This window comes from Rhea americana, unplaced genomic scaffold, assembly GCF_003343005.1.
Source record: "Rhea americana isolate MKP2758 unplaced genomic scaffold, rheAme1 scaffold_47, whole genome shotgun sequence".
NCBI lineage: Eukaryota > Metazoa > Chordata > Aves > Rheiformes > Rheidae > Rhea > Rhea americana.
This window is the reverse complement of record NW_028186612.1, coordinates 3,854,411-3,871,995: the sequence shown is the minus strand read 5'-3', so window position 1 is coordinate 3,871,995 and position 17,585 is coordinate 3,854,411. Positions and strand designations below refer to the sequence as shown.

At 36.9% G+C, this 17,585-nt stretch overlaps 1 protein-coding gene across 3 annotated transcripts in view; it reads left to right on the top strand.

The window, feature by feature from the left end:
- Positions 1–17,552, top strand: part of CTDSPL (CTD small phosphatase like) — an 82,417-nt gene extending 64,865 nt beyond the window's left edge. For 2 of the 3 annotated variants that reach the window (XM_085316487.1, XM_085316486.1), the window contains 4 exons: positions 5,097–5,153; positions 12,325–12,417; positions 14,030–14,215; positions 16,151–16,357. In XM_085316487.1, the coding sequence (XP_085172613.1) occupies positions 5,097–5,153; positions 12,325–12,417; positions 14,030–14,215; positions 16,151–16,276 (462 nt within the window). In that variant the 3' untranslated portion in view covers positions 16,277–16,357. Of the gene's footprint in view, positions 1–5,096; positions 5,154–12,324; positions 12,418–14,029; positions 14,216–16,150 lie in introns of all 3 variants that reach the window. The other variant, XM_085316488.1, reaches the window with a different exon arrangement.
- The last annotated feature ends 33 nt before the right edge of the window (positions 17,553–17,585 follow it).

Sequence of the window (17,585 nt, the reverse complement as noted above, 5' to 3'; positions counted from 1 at the left end):
ATTTAAAACCTAGCATTATATCTAATCACAGATCATGAGCTTCTTTTGCAGCAGCTTCAATGTCACTTCTATGATTATTCATCCTAATGTGGCTGTAAGGGAAGTAACGCAAATATTACTTTTGCAAGATGGGAGGTGGATTTTGAGGGAGTTAATGAAAGAAGATCTGAATGATTACTGACCTTATGGCTTTCAATAGTAACTATTCCAATGGAGAGCTGTATCTAACAGGTACAAAACCTGTTGCTCTGAAAATAAGGTTTTGTTTTCAATGTTCAAATGATGCTGCAGCTAGCCTAGGAGAACAGAAATTCAGCACAACTTTAGGCTAGGTAGATGTATTTTTAAACCAGTAGTTCTCGAGTACCAGTGATTGCTGTGCTCCACTGCCAGAGAAGATTGCTTTTTGTATTATGGGTAAGTAAATGTCAGTCTGCTGTCCCAAACATAGTTTTTAAGCCTGTTTAAGTGCTGAGCTTTCACAACAGAAAATCAAGTAGCATTTTAGCTGTTACTGGTGAGTCAGTCATCTTGTAGAAACAACTTTTATAACTTTTTCATAATTCTGCGTGTGGTGGGTGTAGTGGTACTTTTCTATTGTTCATATAGGTCTAGAGTTAGAATAGAACTCCGTAATACAAATAACATAAATTGACTCAGAATGCTAATAGTCCTTCTGATCAGCAAATGTCAGATGTGATAAAGCATCTTTTAGTTTTATACACTGATGTTCAAGAACTTCTAAGAAGCAATAGTATTTTTCCGTACCAGTACCAAGCCAGAGTTACCACTAGCTTTACAGTCTTCTGATTTTGGTTGCACTCTATTTTTCACTGCAAGCATAAATCCCGTAGTCTAATCCAGCAAATATTTAGTTGCCAGCTTTTAAATATGTAAGCCATAATTCATCTTGTGGTTAGAATTTGGCAACAGCCTTTCTTTGTTGACTTAAAGATGACCTTATATGGTGATACTAGAACAAATATTCGTATGCCTTCAAGTCAAACAAAACTAAGATTCTTCTCTTTCTTCATTGTGCCTAGTGGTATATACCAATTTGTGGTGGCATGCAGGAATCTCTGAACCTCAGTTCCAGATCGTTGTCTTCTATGCCATGTTTGAAGTGGCACTTCAGAGTTTTTCAGGGAAATTAGAAACACAGATGGATTGGGAAGGGAGCTAGTATGCCTTCCTAATTAGAGAGTCAAAAAAAGGAAGGGAAAACTGAATGTGAAAGTCTGAATTTACAAAAATAGCGAAGTATTAGACTATCTGGAATGTAAAAACGAATGTTTCTTTTTGAATACTGTGGATAACATTGTGCTGTGTTTTTATGGTTCTTGAAAGAAAATGAAATGCCCTTCAAGTCTTTCATAGAGTTTTTTTTAAAACCATTTTAAGGAAATACATGTTTAACAGTTGACAGTGTAAATCCTTGCAAGATGGAGTTTTGCCTTTATTGCCAAGAGTGCTTACTCAGCTCATTTTTTAAAATTAATCATCACATTTATTCAAATGATATTTAATGAGTATTTAAATTGTATTTATGGATATTAAATGATATCTAAAAAAATTAAAAGATTATCCTTCTTAGTCTTGAATGCCGAACAGTATGTTCTTCTAGGAAGAGAAAGCTGGTCCTTTTTTCCTTTGAAGTAAAATGTGTTAAGCAAAAGTGGCAATGATTTCTGCGGTACTAACACCATATTAATTGAGACAATGTCATAGATAAATAACATGAAGCACTGGAATGGTAATACATAGCAGAAAACCAGGTTTCGGAATAATGGCTTTAGTTATTTAGTATCTGGCACTCTGTTCAGTGTACTTAGTGGTGCTGTTTGGATTTTGTGACATTGAGGGAGATCCTTCAGCGGAAGTTAGGCCATCATGGTCATTAAAAATCTTCTGATGATTTCCAGAAGACTAGGAGTTTTAATACCTGTGTTTACACTGCTCTCCCTGAATAATTATGTTCCTTTTGCAGTTTCTTTAGTTTTTTCTTTCTTTTTTTCCCCCCCCCATCACTTAAAGCCTGTTCTCAGGCAGATTCAACTTAAAAAATGTAAGAGCATAGATAAATCCGTGCTTTTTTTAAGTGCAAAAGGCTGTATTTAAAACATATGCATGTTTTGAATACATAATGTGGTTATGAAATAGGCTTCATATTTCAGATGCATTTTTTTAAACACAGCCAGAGATGCAGCATTTTTTAAAGTGCTTTTTGAAAGCTGCGGTATCTGAAGCATCTTTTTATGCCCCTATGTATTTGTGAAATTTTAAGTAGTATTAGTCTTTTATGTTAAATACATATTAAAGAAATAAATCTGGGGTGCTTTGGCAAGAGCAAAAAGGAATAGATAGACGTTATAGTTATGATTCCCATCATAAAACAGTAATAGAAGCAAAAATCAGAAATTATTAAATCAAGGAGATGGAAATATTGTTCTGTATAAAATAAATTAAACCACATGCAAGTATGGAATGTAATCATACTCAGAAAGCCATGAAAGATTTTTAAAGTGTGTTTAAAACTTTGAAGCTTTCTATTAAATAAAAATATTTTCAAATGAAGAAAAGATTTTTTGGTAGAAATATGTTACTTTCTTTCATGGTTTGTCTGTGTGGTTCCCAGTTGAGGTATTTACATATTGTACACGTGTGCAGCCTCAGAAACCTTGAGCCAGCAAGTTGTTGTGGACTTCCCTGTCTTCCTGTAATGATGAAACACAGAACCCCAGTCCATGCCTTCTTCCTTATCTATTGTCCCAATGAGACAGCTGCTTAGTATCCAGAATACAAGTGGGGGAAGCAAATATGTAGTTGAGCGGTTTGGTTAGTGTTGCAAAGTCTAAGGGTAGGGGTTTTTTGTAAGCAAAAATTTGGTTGTCTAAACAGAACGTGTTCCCTGACATCTCTTTGCTGTTCCCCGTCGGTAACAATGTTCAGTCGTAGCTGAGTTTTGATCAATGGGCTTCAAAACCTTTGCGACTTACAGTAAACTATTTCTGCTTTCTGTGTCTGTACAGAATATTTATCTTGCTTAAGGAAGTCATACGTACATAAATTTTGCAAGTGAATGCAAACCTCCAAAGTATGTGCGGAGCTGGCACCCCCTTAAAAACTTTGCTGGCTAACTCTTACTGGAAGTTCATTTATATTTCTTTTAAGGTGAAGCTTCAGAACTCTTCTGTGTGCCTGTTTTCTGGCAATTAGAGATTCTGCAGAATATCATCTTCTCTACCTGAGAAGATGATATTCCGCATGATATCTCCATGCAGATAACAGATTTGAGCTGTCCCTCTCTCTTGTTTCAGATGTAGAAAAAGGGACACATCTTAGATATTGTAGGGTGTCAGCTAAAGAAAAAACTAGCTTGTATCTGCAGTTGTGTGAGGTGTTCTTCAGGTCATACTAGCACTAGTGGTCATCGAAAAGGCTGAGGTTTTCAACATCTGCTCTAAAGGTTCATTTCCCCTTACTGGTTTGTCAGTACAAGTAGATTCAGTGTTGTTTCTTACTCTGACACAGCATTTTCAGAAGTCAGATAATACCAGCTTCTTTTATTACTTTGGTATTTGCAATTACAGTTATGGCTATCAGCGTAACTCCTTATGGCGGCCTTACTCTCTCTGAAAGGTATTGTGGCAGTGGGGCTAGAATCTCATTTCTCCAGAGAATGGGTTCAAAGTGATGCTATCAGATTAATGCTGCAGAATTCCCTTTCTGCTGTTATTTCTTAGAGTACCTGTTCAGACTTCTCAGTTTGATCTGCTTCTCTATCTGCCTTTAGTACTTCTCTGCTTTCTTGATACCACTCTTTCAAGTGGTTTGAATACTTTTTATAGACTAAACACTTCAGGAGCTCTCCCTTCTTACTGGTACTTAAGATCAATCTTTTGTCTGATCCAGCAAATTGCATGGGAAAGCCAGTATAAGTCTGAGGGGAGTATAAGCAGAGTGGAGATGTTCTCCATGATAAGCTTAATAATGTCACCCCAGCTATCAGCCATGCTATTACCAGTCCTCGTTGTAAGCGTTAATCTGTGAAGTTTATTTTCTGTTAATCAGCCGTGTAAAGCTAAATCTGTCAGCTCTGTGCCTCAACTGTTTCCATGTTGTAGAGCGTGATGTGAGTTACAAACTTCACCCAGGCATGTTTATGTGATCTTTTCATCACAGAGGTACTGCATGAGCCACAGTGAAGGTTTCTGCACAGATTTGAGGTCCATTTAAACTAGTAAACATTCTTAGCACTGTGTTCACCAGCTACCACTACTGTCTAACCAAAATTAAGCTGTATTCTCTTAAAGCTTTTTTTTTTTTTTTTTTTTTTTTTGGCAAGGACATTTTTCTACTCTAAGATTTTTTTGCAAGGAATCATTTTCCTAGACTGGTGGTGGTTCATAATAAGTCTAAGTAGTAGATTGTCTCAAACTGGTTAGAAAAATGGATTTGAGATATTGGATACTGTGCTTCCTCCTCTCTTTTGCATTAAAGTTCAATTTTGCATGATTTGTTTGATTGGTATAGCAAGTTTTTGAGGTTTCTGGGAATCGTGACTGTTACTTATCCCTTGTTGCAGCTCTTGGTTAAAATATATCAGATGCTAGTTTTATCAGTTTCTTTATTTTTAACTACTTAGTAACTGATTACCTAAAGTAGAATCTGTACTTATAAATGTTTGAAGAAAATAGCTGAATTTCTTTGTAGTCATCCACTCAGATTCCATAGAAGTTATCTGACTATATATCTATAGTGGTAAGCACACTCAGTTTGTACTCAGCAGTAGTGAAGGTTATTCAAGCAGTAAAATGTTTTAGATTATATGAAGCTCTAAAGATATGAGGGAAGATGGGAAACACTATCCTGTAAATACTGCTACATAAGAACGTTTTAACTTTTGTACGTATAGGACACACACAAAGTAATTTGTGTAGCCAAAAATGCTTATGAACTCATTCTTGAAAGGTATAGTGAATTTTTTTTGTTTTGTTCATTTGTTTTGGTGGGGGCTTTTTTATTTGTGGCCTCTGAAATTTCTTCCCTAGTGATCTTATTTTTAACGTTGATTTCTTTCCTTGTTGCTCTTCCAGCCAATTAGCAATGCTGATTTCATCGTTCCTGTAGAAATTGATGGAACCATACATCAGGTAAGCGCTGCTGTTCACCCAGCACTGACTTGGTTGTGGACCTGTCCTCAGTGTCTGCAGAGTGTTTGCTACCTTTCTCCATGTTTACTGTATTACACTCAATAACTGGTCTTTTTGCTACATACAAAAGCTATGCTCTGCCGTAGAGCGTTCAGAAGGGCATCCACATTCCATCAGGTACGTAGTTTCTAAGCAACTCGTAGTCTCCGTTTTAACTGCTTCAGTTCTCTGGAAGAACCCTTTCAGGACTTCAGTACTTCTGGTCGATTGTAAATTTTTTTTAAACCAGAAATGCAGAGAACACGAAGTTTTCAAACATTGCTAGTACCAGGAAAAACTGCTTAAATGCTGCATTTCTCATTCCCTACATAGATGAGTGGATGGAAGTAAGCTTCAGTATCTGTCAGTAGTTCATATGTCTTTATACTTCCAGAAATCCGTTCACTTTTTTTTTTTTTAGATTTTGTGCCAATCTTTAACTTCTGTCCCTTTTTCTCCTGTAAGTAACTTGGGCTCCTCTGATTTGGACTCTTCATGAACTTGAGCATCTCTAAGTGGTCCAGGCAAAATTAAGACTTAATTGTTCGTGTCTTACTCTTTCAAAATTTAAGACACTGTGAAATGATTTTCAGTGAATGCAAAACACTCAATCTGAAACTGTCCTCTTTATGTATCTCAGTTTAGTGTCTTTAATCATTAGTCATTTCTGAAAATATTGAATGAAAAAAAATGTAATACTGTAGATTTTTCTCTTCAGAGACACTAAAGTTCATGCTGGAGGCAGGTTGTACCGGTTGATGTAAATCTGAGCCTTTCTGATATGTGAAACTTGCAAGTTGTTTGAAACAGTTTTTGATGGTTATTCTGGGTTTTTATTGAGCTGCAAATTTTCTCTAGATATGATTCAATGAAGATCTGTTATACCTTGATTTCTAAAATGGTGTCTTAAGTAAATACATTATTTTTTGCTTGGACAAGTATGTTAGTATTTTTATCTTGGAATAGTTCATAAGCTATAAAGTTAATTCATAGTTTTTATTTGATGTCATGTTATGAAAGCCATCAATGTAATTGTTACTTTGTTAAAATAATTATTAAATATCAGCCAGTGGACTGAAACATGTTTTAAAATGATAGTTGCTCTGACAGCATCTATACTATGCCTGTTTTACGTAGGGAAAAAAAAAACAATATTTAGGATACTTAAGTTATGTTTGCCAGTAATTGAAGCTTAAAACATACAGGTGACTTCTTGAGGGTTATCTATTGTAATAGGGTGATAGGATCATTTGATGTGGGCTTTAGTTGTTTGGAGCTATAAGGTAGACTTTTTCTCTTCCCAAAACTTTTTAGAATGTTTTTGAAGAGAAATAAATTGTCTAATGATTTCAAAAAAACTAGTATAATGACCACTTAGTTTGTCAATATTTACATATTAAAAAGAAAAAAAAGGACTATTAAGGCTTTACAGTCAAACTCTCAAAGCTGGAAATACAGTTGCCTATGCTTTTCCACTCTTCTTCACTGCAAATTTTCAAGTTCTTAACAAACTTAATGCAGTTAGGCATTCAAGATTGACTGCACTGGAAAATACTTGAGTTTCTATTTAAATAGATAATTGTAAAACTCTGGTCAAGGGGAGTAGATTTGTGCATATCCTAAAAGTGAAGGGGGGGAGGATGCTTTTGACAGAGAAGATCAAGTGAAGTTAGTCTCTTAAGTGTGCTCTGGTGGAAATTTCCTGTGTAATTCTTAGGAACTTGCTTGATCCCTTTGTGTTTCAAGTTCTTAATCTCTAATAGGTAAAATACCTTAGTCCCATCTGAGCTGTTAAAGTGAAATATATAAGGAAAACAGATATCCTTGAATTAAAGGTAATTTATAGGGTATGCAGAATAGGCAAGGTCTTGGATTCCTGTTTATAACCAACTCTGCAGTAAACCTAATTACAACCATCACCTATATTTTTCTTCATTTTAGTGTAATAATCTGAAGAGCGGAAGTGCATGTTCTGGCTCAGTCTGACACAAATTAACACAGGCTGTAGAGTTTTAGCAAGTGGTTCCCAATTGAAATCTGCAACTTTTCAGTCAGAGCATGAACTGAACCAGTGTTGACACCTTTTGTGTTACCTGTCAGAACTTAGCATCTATATAATGTTTGCCCATTTTCTTAAGGAGTTTTACATACTCAAGGATTAACAGTTGGCATTAGAAAGTACTTCCACCTGTTTAAAATATCCCAGGATCCATATATGGAACTATACTGTCAACAGTTCATATATGTTTTGTCAGTAACATCGTGTCTTGTCAAACAAGAGGTTTTCTGGAAGTGTTGTTGTACTCAAGTTCTGTCTTAGACCCAACTCCATAGAGAACACTATTTTGAAAGTACCCGTTCAGATAGGAATTTGACTGAAATTTTCTTCAAATGTCATAACAAATACAAGTTACTATTACGTGATAAATTAAAATGCTTTCACTTATGAAGGAACCTGTATTGCTCTACATTCTCAAGAGATTTGAGACAGACTTATTTAGTGAGTTTTTGTTCATGGTAAAGTTTATTCTCTTATGTCCTTTATAATCAAAGGTCAGTGAGGCTCTTGTTCTTCTGCAGGTGGGACAGTTCAAATCGTCATCTTAAAGGGTACTTTTATAAACCAATTTCACTAGATAAAAAATAGCTTTTCTGAACAACACTTGTCCCTCTCCCATCTTTGTCTCCAGCCTAACATACCTGTCTGCCTGAATGGAATTGTCATGGTCACTTTGTTTTACAATAAATAAATCATGTTGTAGAGATGCCTCTTTTCCTTTTGTTATAGATGTTTTCCTGCTTGCAGAGACTATGCCTGCCTACAAGACAGATAAAGCTACAGATTAATTCCAAGCTTCCTGTTGGAAATTATAGCAGTTAGAAAAGAGGGTGCTTCTAATGCAAACTGACTCTATCTTGGCCAGTTCTCTAAATTCTCTCAATAAAAGGAAGTCAAGTTTGGTCCTTGTTCTACCAAATTATAAATGAGAAATTGTGGGAAGTCCAGTGAAGTATGTTGCAACTGAGAGCACCCTTTAGAGGAATCTTACTGCAGATGAAAACAGTGGGTGCTGAAAAGATGGTCAGTCTGTTTCATACCTTAATTTTGGCACAAACTTGGCCTCTCTTTTGGAACGTGATTCCGTTTAACAAGTGCAGAGTGGTCACAGCCCCCAGATTAAAAACCATGCATTATAATAACTTTAATCCACAGTGACTGAAGAGTCTTAGGGTACAGCAGTCCTTCCTTTTATTTGAATTAACTTGTAGTGCCTTGGTGCTTCATGCTGTCAGGAGTAAAGAGGGCAGCCAGGAAGTGTGTTTTGATACTACTTGGAATTCCATTCTTTAATTTATTACTTCAGTAAAACTAGTTTTTAAGTATTTTTTTTATATTCAATTAATAATTACTCATTTTTAGTTACTGAAAAACTAAAGAAATGTTTAGCGCGTATACTTTGGATGTAATGTACAAATATTTTTCATTGGTGGAGGAGAACGCTGTTGGAATAACAAGCTTTCTTCCTATAAAGGACAAAATTCCTTAATTCCATTACAGAAGGCTGTGACCTGGTTCAAGTAATCCAGGATAGGCTGTATCCGTTCTAGCTGGCCTATTCTTGGTTACTTGCACTGGGAGGCAACCACAACTGTGTGAACCAGGAAGACAAGACACGAGCATGTGTTATTTCCTGCCTCCTGTTCAGAAGATCTGCCCAGCCCATGAAATAGGAGATTACAGAAGCTTGCGGAGTCGTGGACAGATTTCTTTGTCATTACTTGAAGATTGCATTATTTTCAAGTTATTTTTAAAAGACCATTCTCTGTCTTAATGGATTAAAATTAAGCTGGGTTTCTCTTCTGGTTTGTAAATACTGAGTCTTTACAGGTTAAGACTGCTTTGAGGTATGGAGAACGTATGTGGAAATACTGAACGCTTGGAAACAATTAGAGATAACTGCTTATGTTCTACCATTAACAGTTGTAAATACAGAATCATGTGAAAACGTGTCTAGTGCCTGTTTCATATTTCAAAATTGTAAGATTCCCAAAGCAAAAGACTGTATTCCTCTGAATCCTTATTGTGATAAGGAATAATTTAGTGAGCATATATAGCACGGAAAAACTGGAGTGTTTTTGAATGCCCTGAGGACGGTATATAAATCTCAGAAAAATGCCAGGAGCCAGTTAGTCTAGAGATTTAAACTGAAGACGTCATGCAACAGGGAAGAAGCCAAGCCACAAATAACCATGCAGCATTGAGATTCAAGTCCAGCAGTTAACAAAGTGAAGGGAAAAAAATCCAAATGAGGAAGAGGAGAAAAGAGCTGCGCTGTCAGTTGAAGAAAGCTTTTTCTGTGAAGTAAACCAAAGAGATTGTGTAGCCCGGGATACCGGTCCGCTTGCAGTTACTTTCAGGATCTGAGTGTGACTTCTCAGAGCAACGCTGAGAGAAATATCCATCCAGAGTACTAAGAAATGTTGTCCTGGAAAAAATAACGTTTAAAAGAAGGAGACGAAAAGGTAGAGGCTTTGTAGAAAAAGAGAGGGGAAAAAAATGTGGTAAGACATCATCCTGATAGATTCTGTGCCTTATTAATAAGGTGCTTGGGGAGGAGGGAGAGAGAGAGAGAGAAAAATCTGTTGACCAGGGCCCCATAGGTAAGATGAGGGGGGAAAAAAAGCAAGAAATACCGAACTGGGAAGCAGAGGGAGCTCCGTGATGGATCAGGAGATCTAAACTGCAGAATGGCATCAATACAACTTAAAAATGCTGCATACTTAGGGCTAATAAGTACTAGTTACTGCTACAGGGCTACAGAAGGCCTGCAGATCATCAGAAGAGAGCGTATGCCACGTACTTTTTAAACCCGCTTCTGTGCACAGGCCTGTGGTTAGGAAGCTCACTCTCTCTCGCTGCCGGGTTGATTTACTCTACGCTCCCTTCGTGAAGGAGACGGGATGTGTCGCAAGCACCTGAACACTTGGCCTGGAGTCCGTAGTTGCATCCCAAGGGGAGATGCCTCGCTGACACAGGCTTAGATAGGGATGGAGAGGAAAAGGAGGACTGCTTCCTCTGCGACTGAAAACACTGATTTTTTTTTTTTCTAAGAGAAAGTAATGCTAAGTTCCAGTACTTACTCTCCAAGAATTTGATTTTAAGAATTTGGAGTGCGAATTCTTTTATGTGGCTCAAAAATAAGTGTGTGGGTGAGTAGGATTTAAGGTTGAAAAATAAAAAGCTTCATAATGAATTCTGGAGTTAATGAGTAACTCACGTCGTGCTGTCCTTCCTCGTACCTGGCAAACCAAATACACTCCTCAAATGGAGAGCGACTGCAAGGGTGCTGTCTTAAAACGTTTGAAGAAAGGAAATACTATTGAAGAAAGTTGTTCTGCTAGTTTTAAGTGAAAAATTAATCGCACTGTTGGAGAGGAAATTACTTGGTTTATGCCCAGTGAATTACAGGAAACTTCACTGCAGTTATCTGGAAAGAGAGCAGTGCTGAAGTACATCTGTTAAGTGTCTTTAATTCGTAAAATGTCACACACACATAATTGATTGGTCAGGTGCCTGCTGAGGTTGTTTGAAAGTGTATAAAAAAAAATCCAGGTTATAAATTATTCTCCGTATCAAAGTCTGAATGCATTGCTTTGACTGTATTGCTTGAATTTCTTAAGATGGCAGAAGTAAAGTTTAGTTAGACTTAATAGGAATAACTTAACTCGAAACAAATCTTCATGCTTTATGTGCTGCATAAAGCAATGTGAAAAAGTAATTAACATCTTTTCAGCTGTTAATGTACAGCTCCGTCATACATGTTTTTAATAAAGCTCTGCCTTCACATTTAGGCTTTCCATTTCAAGTCTCTATTATGCAATTTTTTTACTAAAGGCTTCAATTGTTACAGTTAAATTCAAACTAGCATTTCCATATTTTTCTCCTTCAGGCTTTTTTTCTGGGTGCTTTATGCTCTGCCTTTTAGTACTATGAATCTAGTAAAATACATACAATTAATCCACTTCTACGCATGAAGAAAAAAGTTGCTGAAGTTGCATCATGTTTGTACTACTTAAATTCAGTTACACATTACTTTTCAATTTGACATTTCCAGTATTACGGATTGTTTGTTAAACTAAGAAGATAAAATGTTGCCAGTGCTTTCTCAAACTTTTAATCTAACTGCAAACAAGATAAATATTTTTTCAAGCAGACTCCCCTCCCTTAAGCTTTCTAGTTTATTTTGAACTAGTTGTAAGCTTTCTGGACTGGAGTTATCTTATCTTGGTGTTTTCTGTGAACACAAAGCATCTTCCTCCCTCTAAAAAGAGGAGCAGAGATGGTTTTAATATTAATTAATCAGTATAAGCAACCAGGCTACCTATGGTTGTCAGTGCAAGTAGGCAAAATAGCTCCTTTGTTGAAACTGAGCTGTTTAAGAAGAGCAAAATTGAGAATATTTATTTAAGATGAGAGATACCGTGAGTATCTGTGGCAAGGCTAAAACAGAAGATGATGTAGGCTTTGCCACTGAATTTTAAAAGTGGCATTTGCTGCACGTTCTGAGTGGTGCTATGGAAATTTTTGACGAGTAGCACACTACAGATCTGACTGACCGATCAGCTCTACTGATGTAGAGCGATACGATGCTGAGCACCCTGGAATTTAGAAAATGAACTAATTAGCTACAGGAAGAAAACAGTTCCCTGTTGTGCAGTTCCTATCATCATAACAGTTTGTTCAGGTTTACTTTTCCTGTAAGGCTCGGGATTGAAGGCAGCAGCACCGAAGTCATTTCAGATATGATGTGAATCGTGATTTCTACTGGCTCGCTTTGCCTTTAATGAGCTTTTCAGAAAGCAGCACTCCAGAAGATGCAGAGCACTTGCAATTGCATAAGCAGCATGGGTCTTTGCAGCCCATGCATTCAAATTTCTTGTTGCTAAATGTCTACTTTTGTCTTGTATGCTCTTTTTCCGTTCGGCCTTTTGTTCGAACTGCTTGCATGCTAACGTAGTTTCTTCAAGTGTTAGGATTACAGTAACATGGGCGGGTTTTTGTATGTTGTTTTTTTTTTCCCCTCGTTTTACCTTAAACATCATTTGACCTAAATAGTCATTGTCATTCCAGGTTTATGTGTTGAAACGACCACATGTGGATGAGTTTCTGCAAAGGATGGGAGAACTCTTTGAATGTGTGCTCTTCACAGCCAGTCTAGCCAAGGTCTGTCAGTGTCTGCCTCTCAGTACCATTTACAGCGCTCATTAGCGGACTTTGCAGTGGCTTTTCTATGGATAACTATTTCCAGAGTTGGTACTATCTTAATTTTTCCCCTTCTTTTCTGCTTCTTTGTCTGACAGTGTGTACTTTGTCTGCTAGTGTGTGGGTAAGTGTCACCATGGTAACAATATCACATATGGGCTCGTCTCATAATGTAGCCTACATGCATCGCTCTGAATGCCAATATGAAAGGCCTACAAGTTACCATGGTTATAGTGGGAAATTAGAACAAATAGTGTGCGATTAAAGCAGTTTATTAAAGCTGGGCATGAAATAAAAAGCACCGTATTTAACACTACCTGCATAATCAGCCGGTGATTCAGAAATTACTTGAGTACAAAAACATGGAGCGCACTTTTGTACTGTCAAGGTGCATTTATAATTTGGAGTTAGAAAATTAGGCCCTGTAAAGCCAGAAACATCAACAGGAATATTTTGTGCCCTCTGATCCTTGGTAGCAGTAGTACCTTGTAGGTAGTTTTGTGGTTACAGCAGTAGACATCTTAAATTCTTTGGTTCTTTCAATGTATTTGTGGCATCTTGCTTTAAAATTATATTGATAATTTTAAAATATATTCTAGCACGGTAACTTCATGTAACAGTATTTGCAAGCCTTTAAGAGTGTGGACATCGGTGAGAGGGGACAGGACCCTGTTTGATCTATTAGATTGCTTTGAGGAGTCTTCCCTGCAACCTATTTATCATAGTCTGTTCAGTCACACTGCAAAAATCCTGAAAAATGTTTTTTTTTCCCTGCAGTTATCTGTGTAATAGCTTTCATAGTCAAGAGATAATTGACATCAGTGTTAATTTTACTCCTCAATTTAAGAAATACTGTAAAAACAGTAACTACTATCCTACAAAATTCAGTTCTAACTACAGTTTTTGAGCATATAGTCACTTATACTCCAGTTTCTTATTTAGATATGTTTACTTGAATGATTTTTTTTCGTATTTTGGATCCAAAGTCATGCCTCACTTAAAGTATCATTTATATAAAGATGGATGTATTTGAGTAGCTCTCCTTTTGAGAATTTGCCAGTATTGTACCAGGCATTTTTCCTAATGACATGTTTATCTGATCTTCTGTGGCCTGGTTATGTAATTTGATGATTTGAAGATTCTTACTGACCCAGTCATTCCATGGGCATCATTTGAGAAAGCTACATCAAGGTCAGATGCCCTAATTTCCCAAGACCTCTGAAGATAAAATGCAATGAATTTACTTTGGAATTGGGTTCCTATTGATTTTCTGTTAGCATTCATTGGTTTTATGGTAATCTTAGGTGAGGTCTCCGGATCCACCAACTTTTAGATGTGAAAGGACAACTATGAGATGACCCTAAAAATAAAAGCAAATCAATAAATCACAGAAAACATTAGCGTGCAAATTATGTTCTTTAGAAAGATAACTTGTGTTTTATCGTTGTAGTAAACACTTCAAGTTTGTAGTAAACACTTCAAGAAAGAAGGAACAAAATGAAGAGAAAACATTTATTGGAAATAGTCTTATCTACAGATTGCTAACTTCAGGTTTCTAACTTCTATTTTTAAGTATGCAGACCCAGTAGCAGACTTACTGGATCGCTGGGGTGTGTTCAGGGCAAGGCTCTTTAGAGAATCCTGCGTTTTCCACCGAGGAAATTATGTGAAGGATCTGAGTCGACTGGGACGCGAGCTGAGTAAAGTTATTATAGTAGATAACTCTCCTGCATCTTACATCTTCCATCCTGAAAATGCAGTAAGTATTCTTAGTATTTAAGGTACCCACGTGTAACTTGGTCTTTCTGGTCTTTGCCCAAACTGTCTGACTCAGAAAATAAGCTTTCAAAATGCGAATTGATTTAGTGTCCACTTTCAGACTGCAGGTAGGTTCTAGTGTTCAACAGGCAAATGGTGAAAGGACTAGAGCAAACACATCTTGACAGTGTGTCGTAATCGTGACTGTTCATCTGTTTTCAGTTTTAGCTTTTCGTGTGAGAAGTCTTATCAGTTGTGAAAATTACCAAGCAGCGTAGAACCTGCGTAACTAGCCTAGCTCTAAATGGTGAAGTTGCCCTATAGCATGTTTTTTGTTCCTCAGAGTGGTGATTACAGTAAGGAGGGCAAACTGCTTTTGCTACTGCATCTCCTTCATTGTGCGAAGAGGAATTTTTTGTTATTTTTGTTTTTTGGAGGTTTTATTTTTTTAAGACAAGGTAATTACTTTTATTATCTGTTCTCTATTCATGGCTATGGGGGGAAAATTCAAGATCCTGTTGCATTTTTCTGCTTCTCCTTTTAAGTATTTTTGTGACAGCTCACTTCATGATTAGAAATGTTAGTCCACAAATTCATAGAGTTTTAGAAGCAAGGATAAAATGCAGGCAACAGTACTCAAAGAGAAAATAATTAGAAACAGTACCTACTTTCATTATGTATTTCATATCAGCTCCAGAACCTGTAATAGAGTGGCCTGGCACATGCTCCATCAACTGTTACAAATCGGTACAGATGCTCACATCTGTTTTGTAGCTGCCAGCACAGCATGCTGGAACTCCCCTTAGATCTACCAACTTTCAGACAACCAGGCTGCACAATGTCGTCTTTGACATTTTTATACTTTCTTGTGAACTATTAAAATTAACATAGGAGGTCTTTATTAGGCACACTGTTTGCATGGTCCTGCCTCTTACAGAAATAGCATTTTAAGTAAGTTTTTATTTTTGTCTTAGCAATCAATTTTTAAATTCAGATCTTAATACTCTAATGTTCTAAATGATTGGGGGAAGACTTGTTTCTGCTTGGTGGTTTAAAGTTGCTATTTATAATAACCAAGAGCTGTAACTCTTAAGCTGTCTTTATGGTTGCAATCAAAACCTGATCCAGATCGTCATTTGGTGTCGCAGAATTCAGTGCCAAGAAAATAATGAGCTGTAGAAAGTCAGGAGATGAAATCAAGGGCCTTGTCAGAATGGTTTAGTCATGTATAGAAAAATGCTGCTAGCTAACTGATACTGGAGTCTCTGAAGAAACTACAGCATGTAACTAGTTCCAAAGTTGTCTTTAAAAGATCTCAGTACACTTGCTTAGTGCAGATACACGGAACTCCTTCCCCAAATCCAGCCCATGCATTTACGAAGTGTTGTTATATGCATTATTCTCTGAACCCACTCTTAAAGTCTTAGATTTTAATCCGATGTGTTAACTGTTTAAATATTTCCTCCTCAGTCTCATCTGCCAGAGGGATTTGTTGCTGCATGCCTATGTTTAGTGACTCTCACTGATAATACTTAAAGGAAAAAATGACTTGCCCATAAATAATTCTTTCCAAGCGGAGCGTCAATACAGCTTCATAATCTGTATCTTTCTCCCAGTCTGTTCTGAATGTCAAGGAGACGGAACAAGTTGACCTGCCTGGTGTTGTCTCCTCTAGCTTACCTGGAGTATTCCATGTAGGAAAAGGTCAGCTGCATATCTTGCTGGTTTTACAATGCATCTGGGGGTTAATGTGCTATGCATAGCTGCATACAAGAAAACATGAGCCTGAACCTGGCACTCCGCTCAGATTCTAACAACTAGCGATTTGCCTTACTGTGGTGGCAGTGACTGTGATGGGACATCTGTACCAGCAAAGCTCATGAACTTTGTTGACATCATGAAGGTGTCTTAGTATTTGTTGGTTGCTTTGTTCCAGGTGCCTGTGCAGTCCTGGTTTGATGACATGACAGACACGGAGCTGCTAGATCTTATTCCTTTCTTTGAAGGACTAAGCAAAGAGGAAGAAGTTTACAGTATGCTTCATAAACTCTGCAACAGGTAGCCCTTATCTTTGAACTGACTTCTGCTACTAGGTTGCAGTTGCTAGAGGCTGTGTCCATCTTTTTCAGCTCTTTCAACCGTAAGCTTTGGGGAGGTCACTCCTATCAGAAGTGCTACTCTTGATCTTCCTGTTACATTGTACACGAAGGACAATCATGAGTGATGCTATTAATAAGCCTTCAGAAGCCTGACTCCTAAGGTCATGTGTTCAGACTACTTTTTTTAAGGAAAAAAAAAAAAAAGCTATTTTAAATGGGACTCTTTTAATGAATTTCATAAATGGACACCTTTTACTGGATCAGCTTTTCTTAAAACATGCCAAAAAAGAAGCTTGTATTTCAGCAGTTAATTTCTCTCCCTTTCTTCCCCTCCCACTATGCAGACAATTTTACCCCCCTGCTTAGAGCAGTTGACCTGACTCTGAATTTTTTCTTACAGAATGAAGTGCCTTTTTGAATGTTATTTTAAGATAAAAATTCATTTTTGTATAAGACGTATTTCCAGACATCTTTTAGTCTTGTATTGTCTAAATGCTTTAAAAGGAAAAAGGAAAAATTTTATAGAGCACTGTAATATATAACAAAGGAAAAAAGTTGAAACAAAGATGCTGGGTTCTTGTCTCCACATTAACATTAAGTTGTATTACATTCTGTCCTGCTCAGAAGATTTAAGAGTTTGCGGGAGGGGTGATTTGCGTTACTTGTTCATTTCATTGATCGGGTTTTGGACATAGCTTTGAACATATGTGCAGTTGTTTGAGTATTAGGGAATGATGGAATTGAGAAAATAGGGTGGCAAATAGATCTAAAGCACCTTTTATTGTAGACAGATGAAGTTCTATTCTCTCTGCTTACGCACAACTGCCATGCCTCTCGTTATTTGGAAAGTGGTTATCTTGGGAGAAGGGGGAGGAAATCTATTTATTAGTTTAAAATTCTTTTCTTACAAAAAAAACCATCTGGGTAAGCTGGATCTGTATTGAGCTGTTTTGAGTACTTTTTTTCTTTTAATTGCTGCTACTGTATACTCACCAAATGGTATCAGACCATCGGCTGTTATACTGTTTTTTGCCACTGTGCCTGTGCTATGAAACATTTTCTGTAAGCTGCAAACTTGGGCAATAAATAAAATGCAGGCTTCATTACCCGCCCTTATATTTTAATCCGATGGTATCTGATATACTAGAGAACTCAGTTAAAGGTGACCTGCAAAGGATGTTTTTTTTTTTGTTATTGTCTTTTTTTTCAGAAATTGGGAAATTTCTTTTGTATGTAAAAATGCAAATTTTTTTTTCTGTTCTGTTTTTTTTT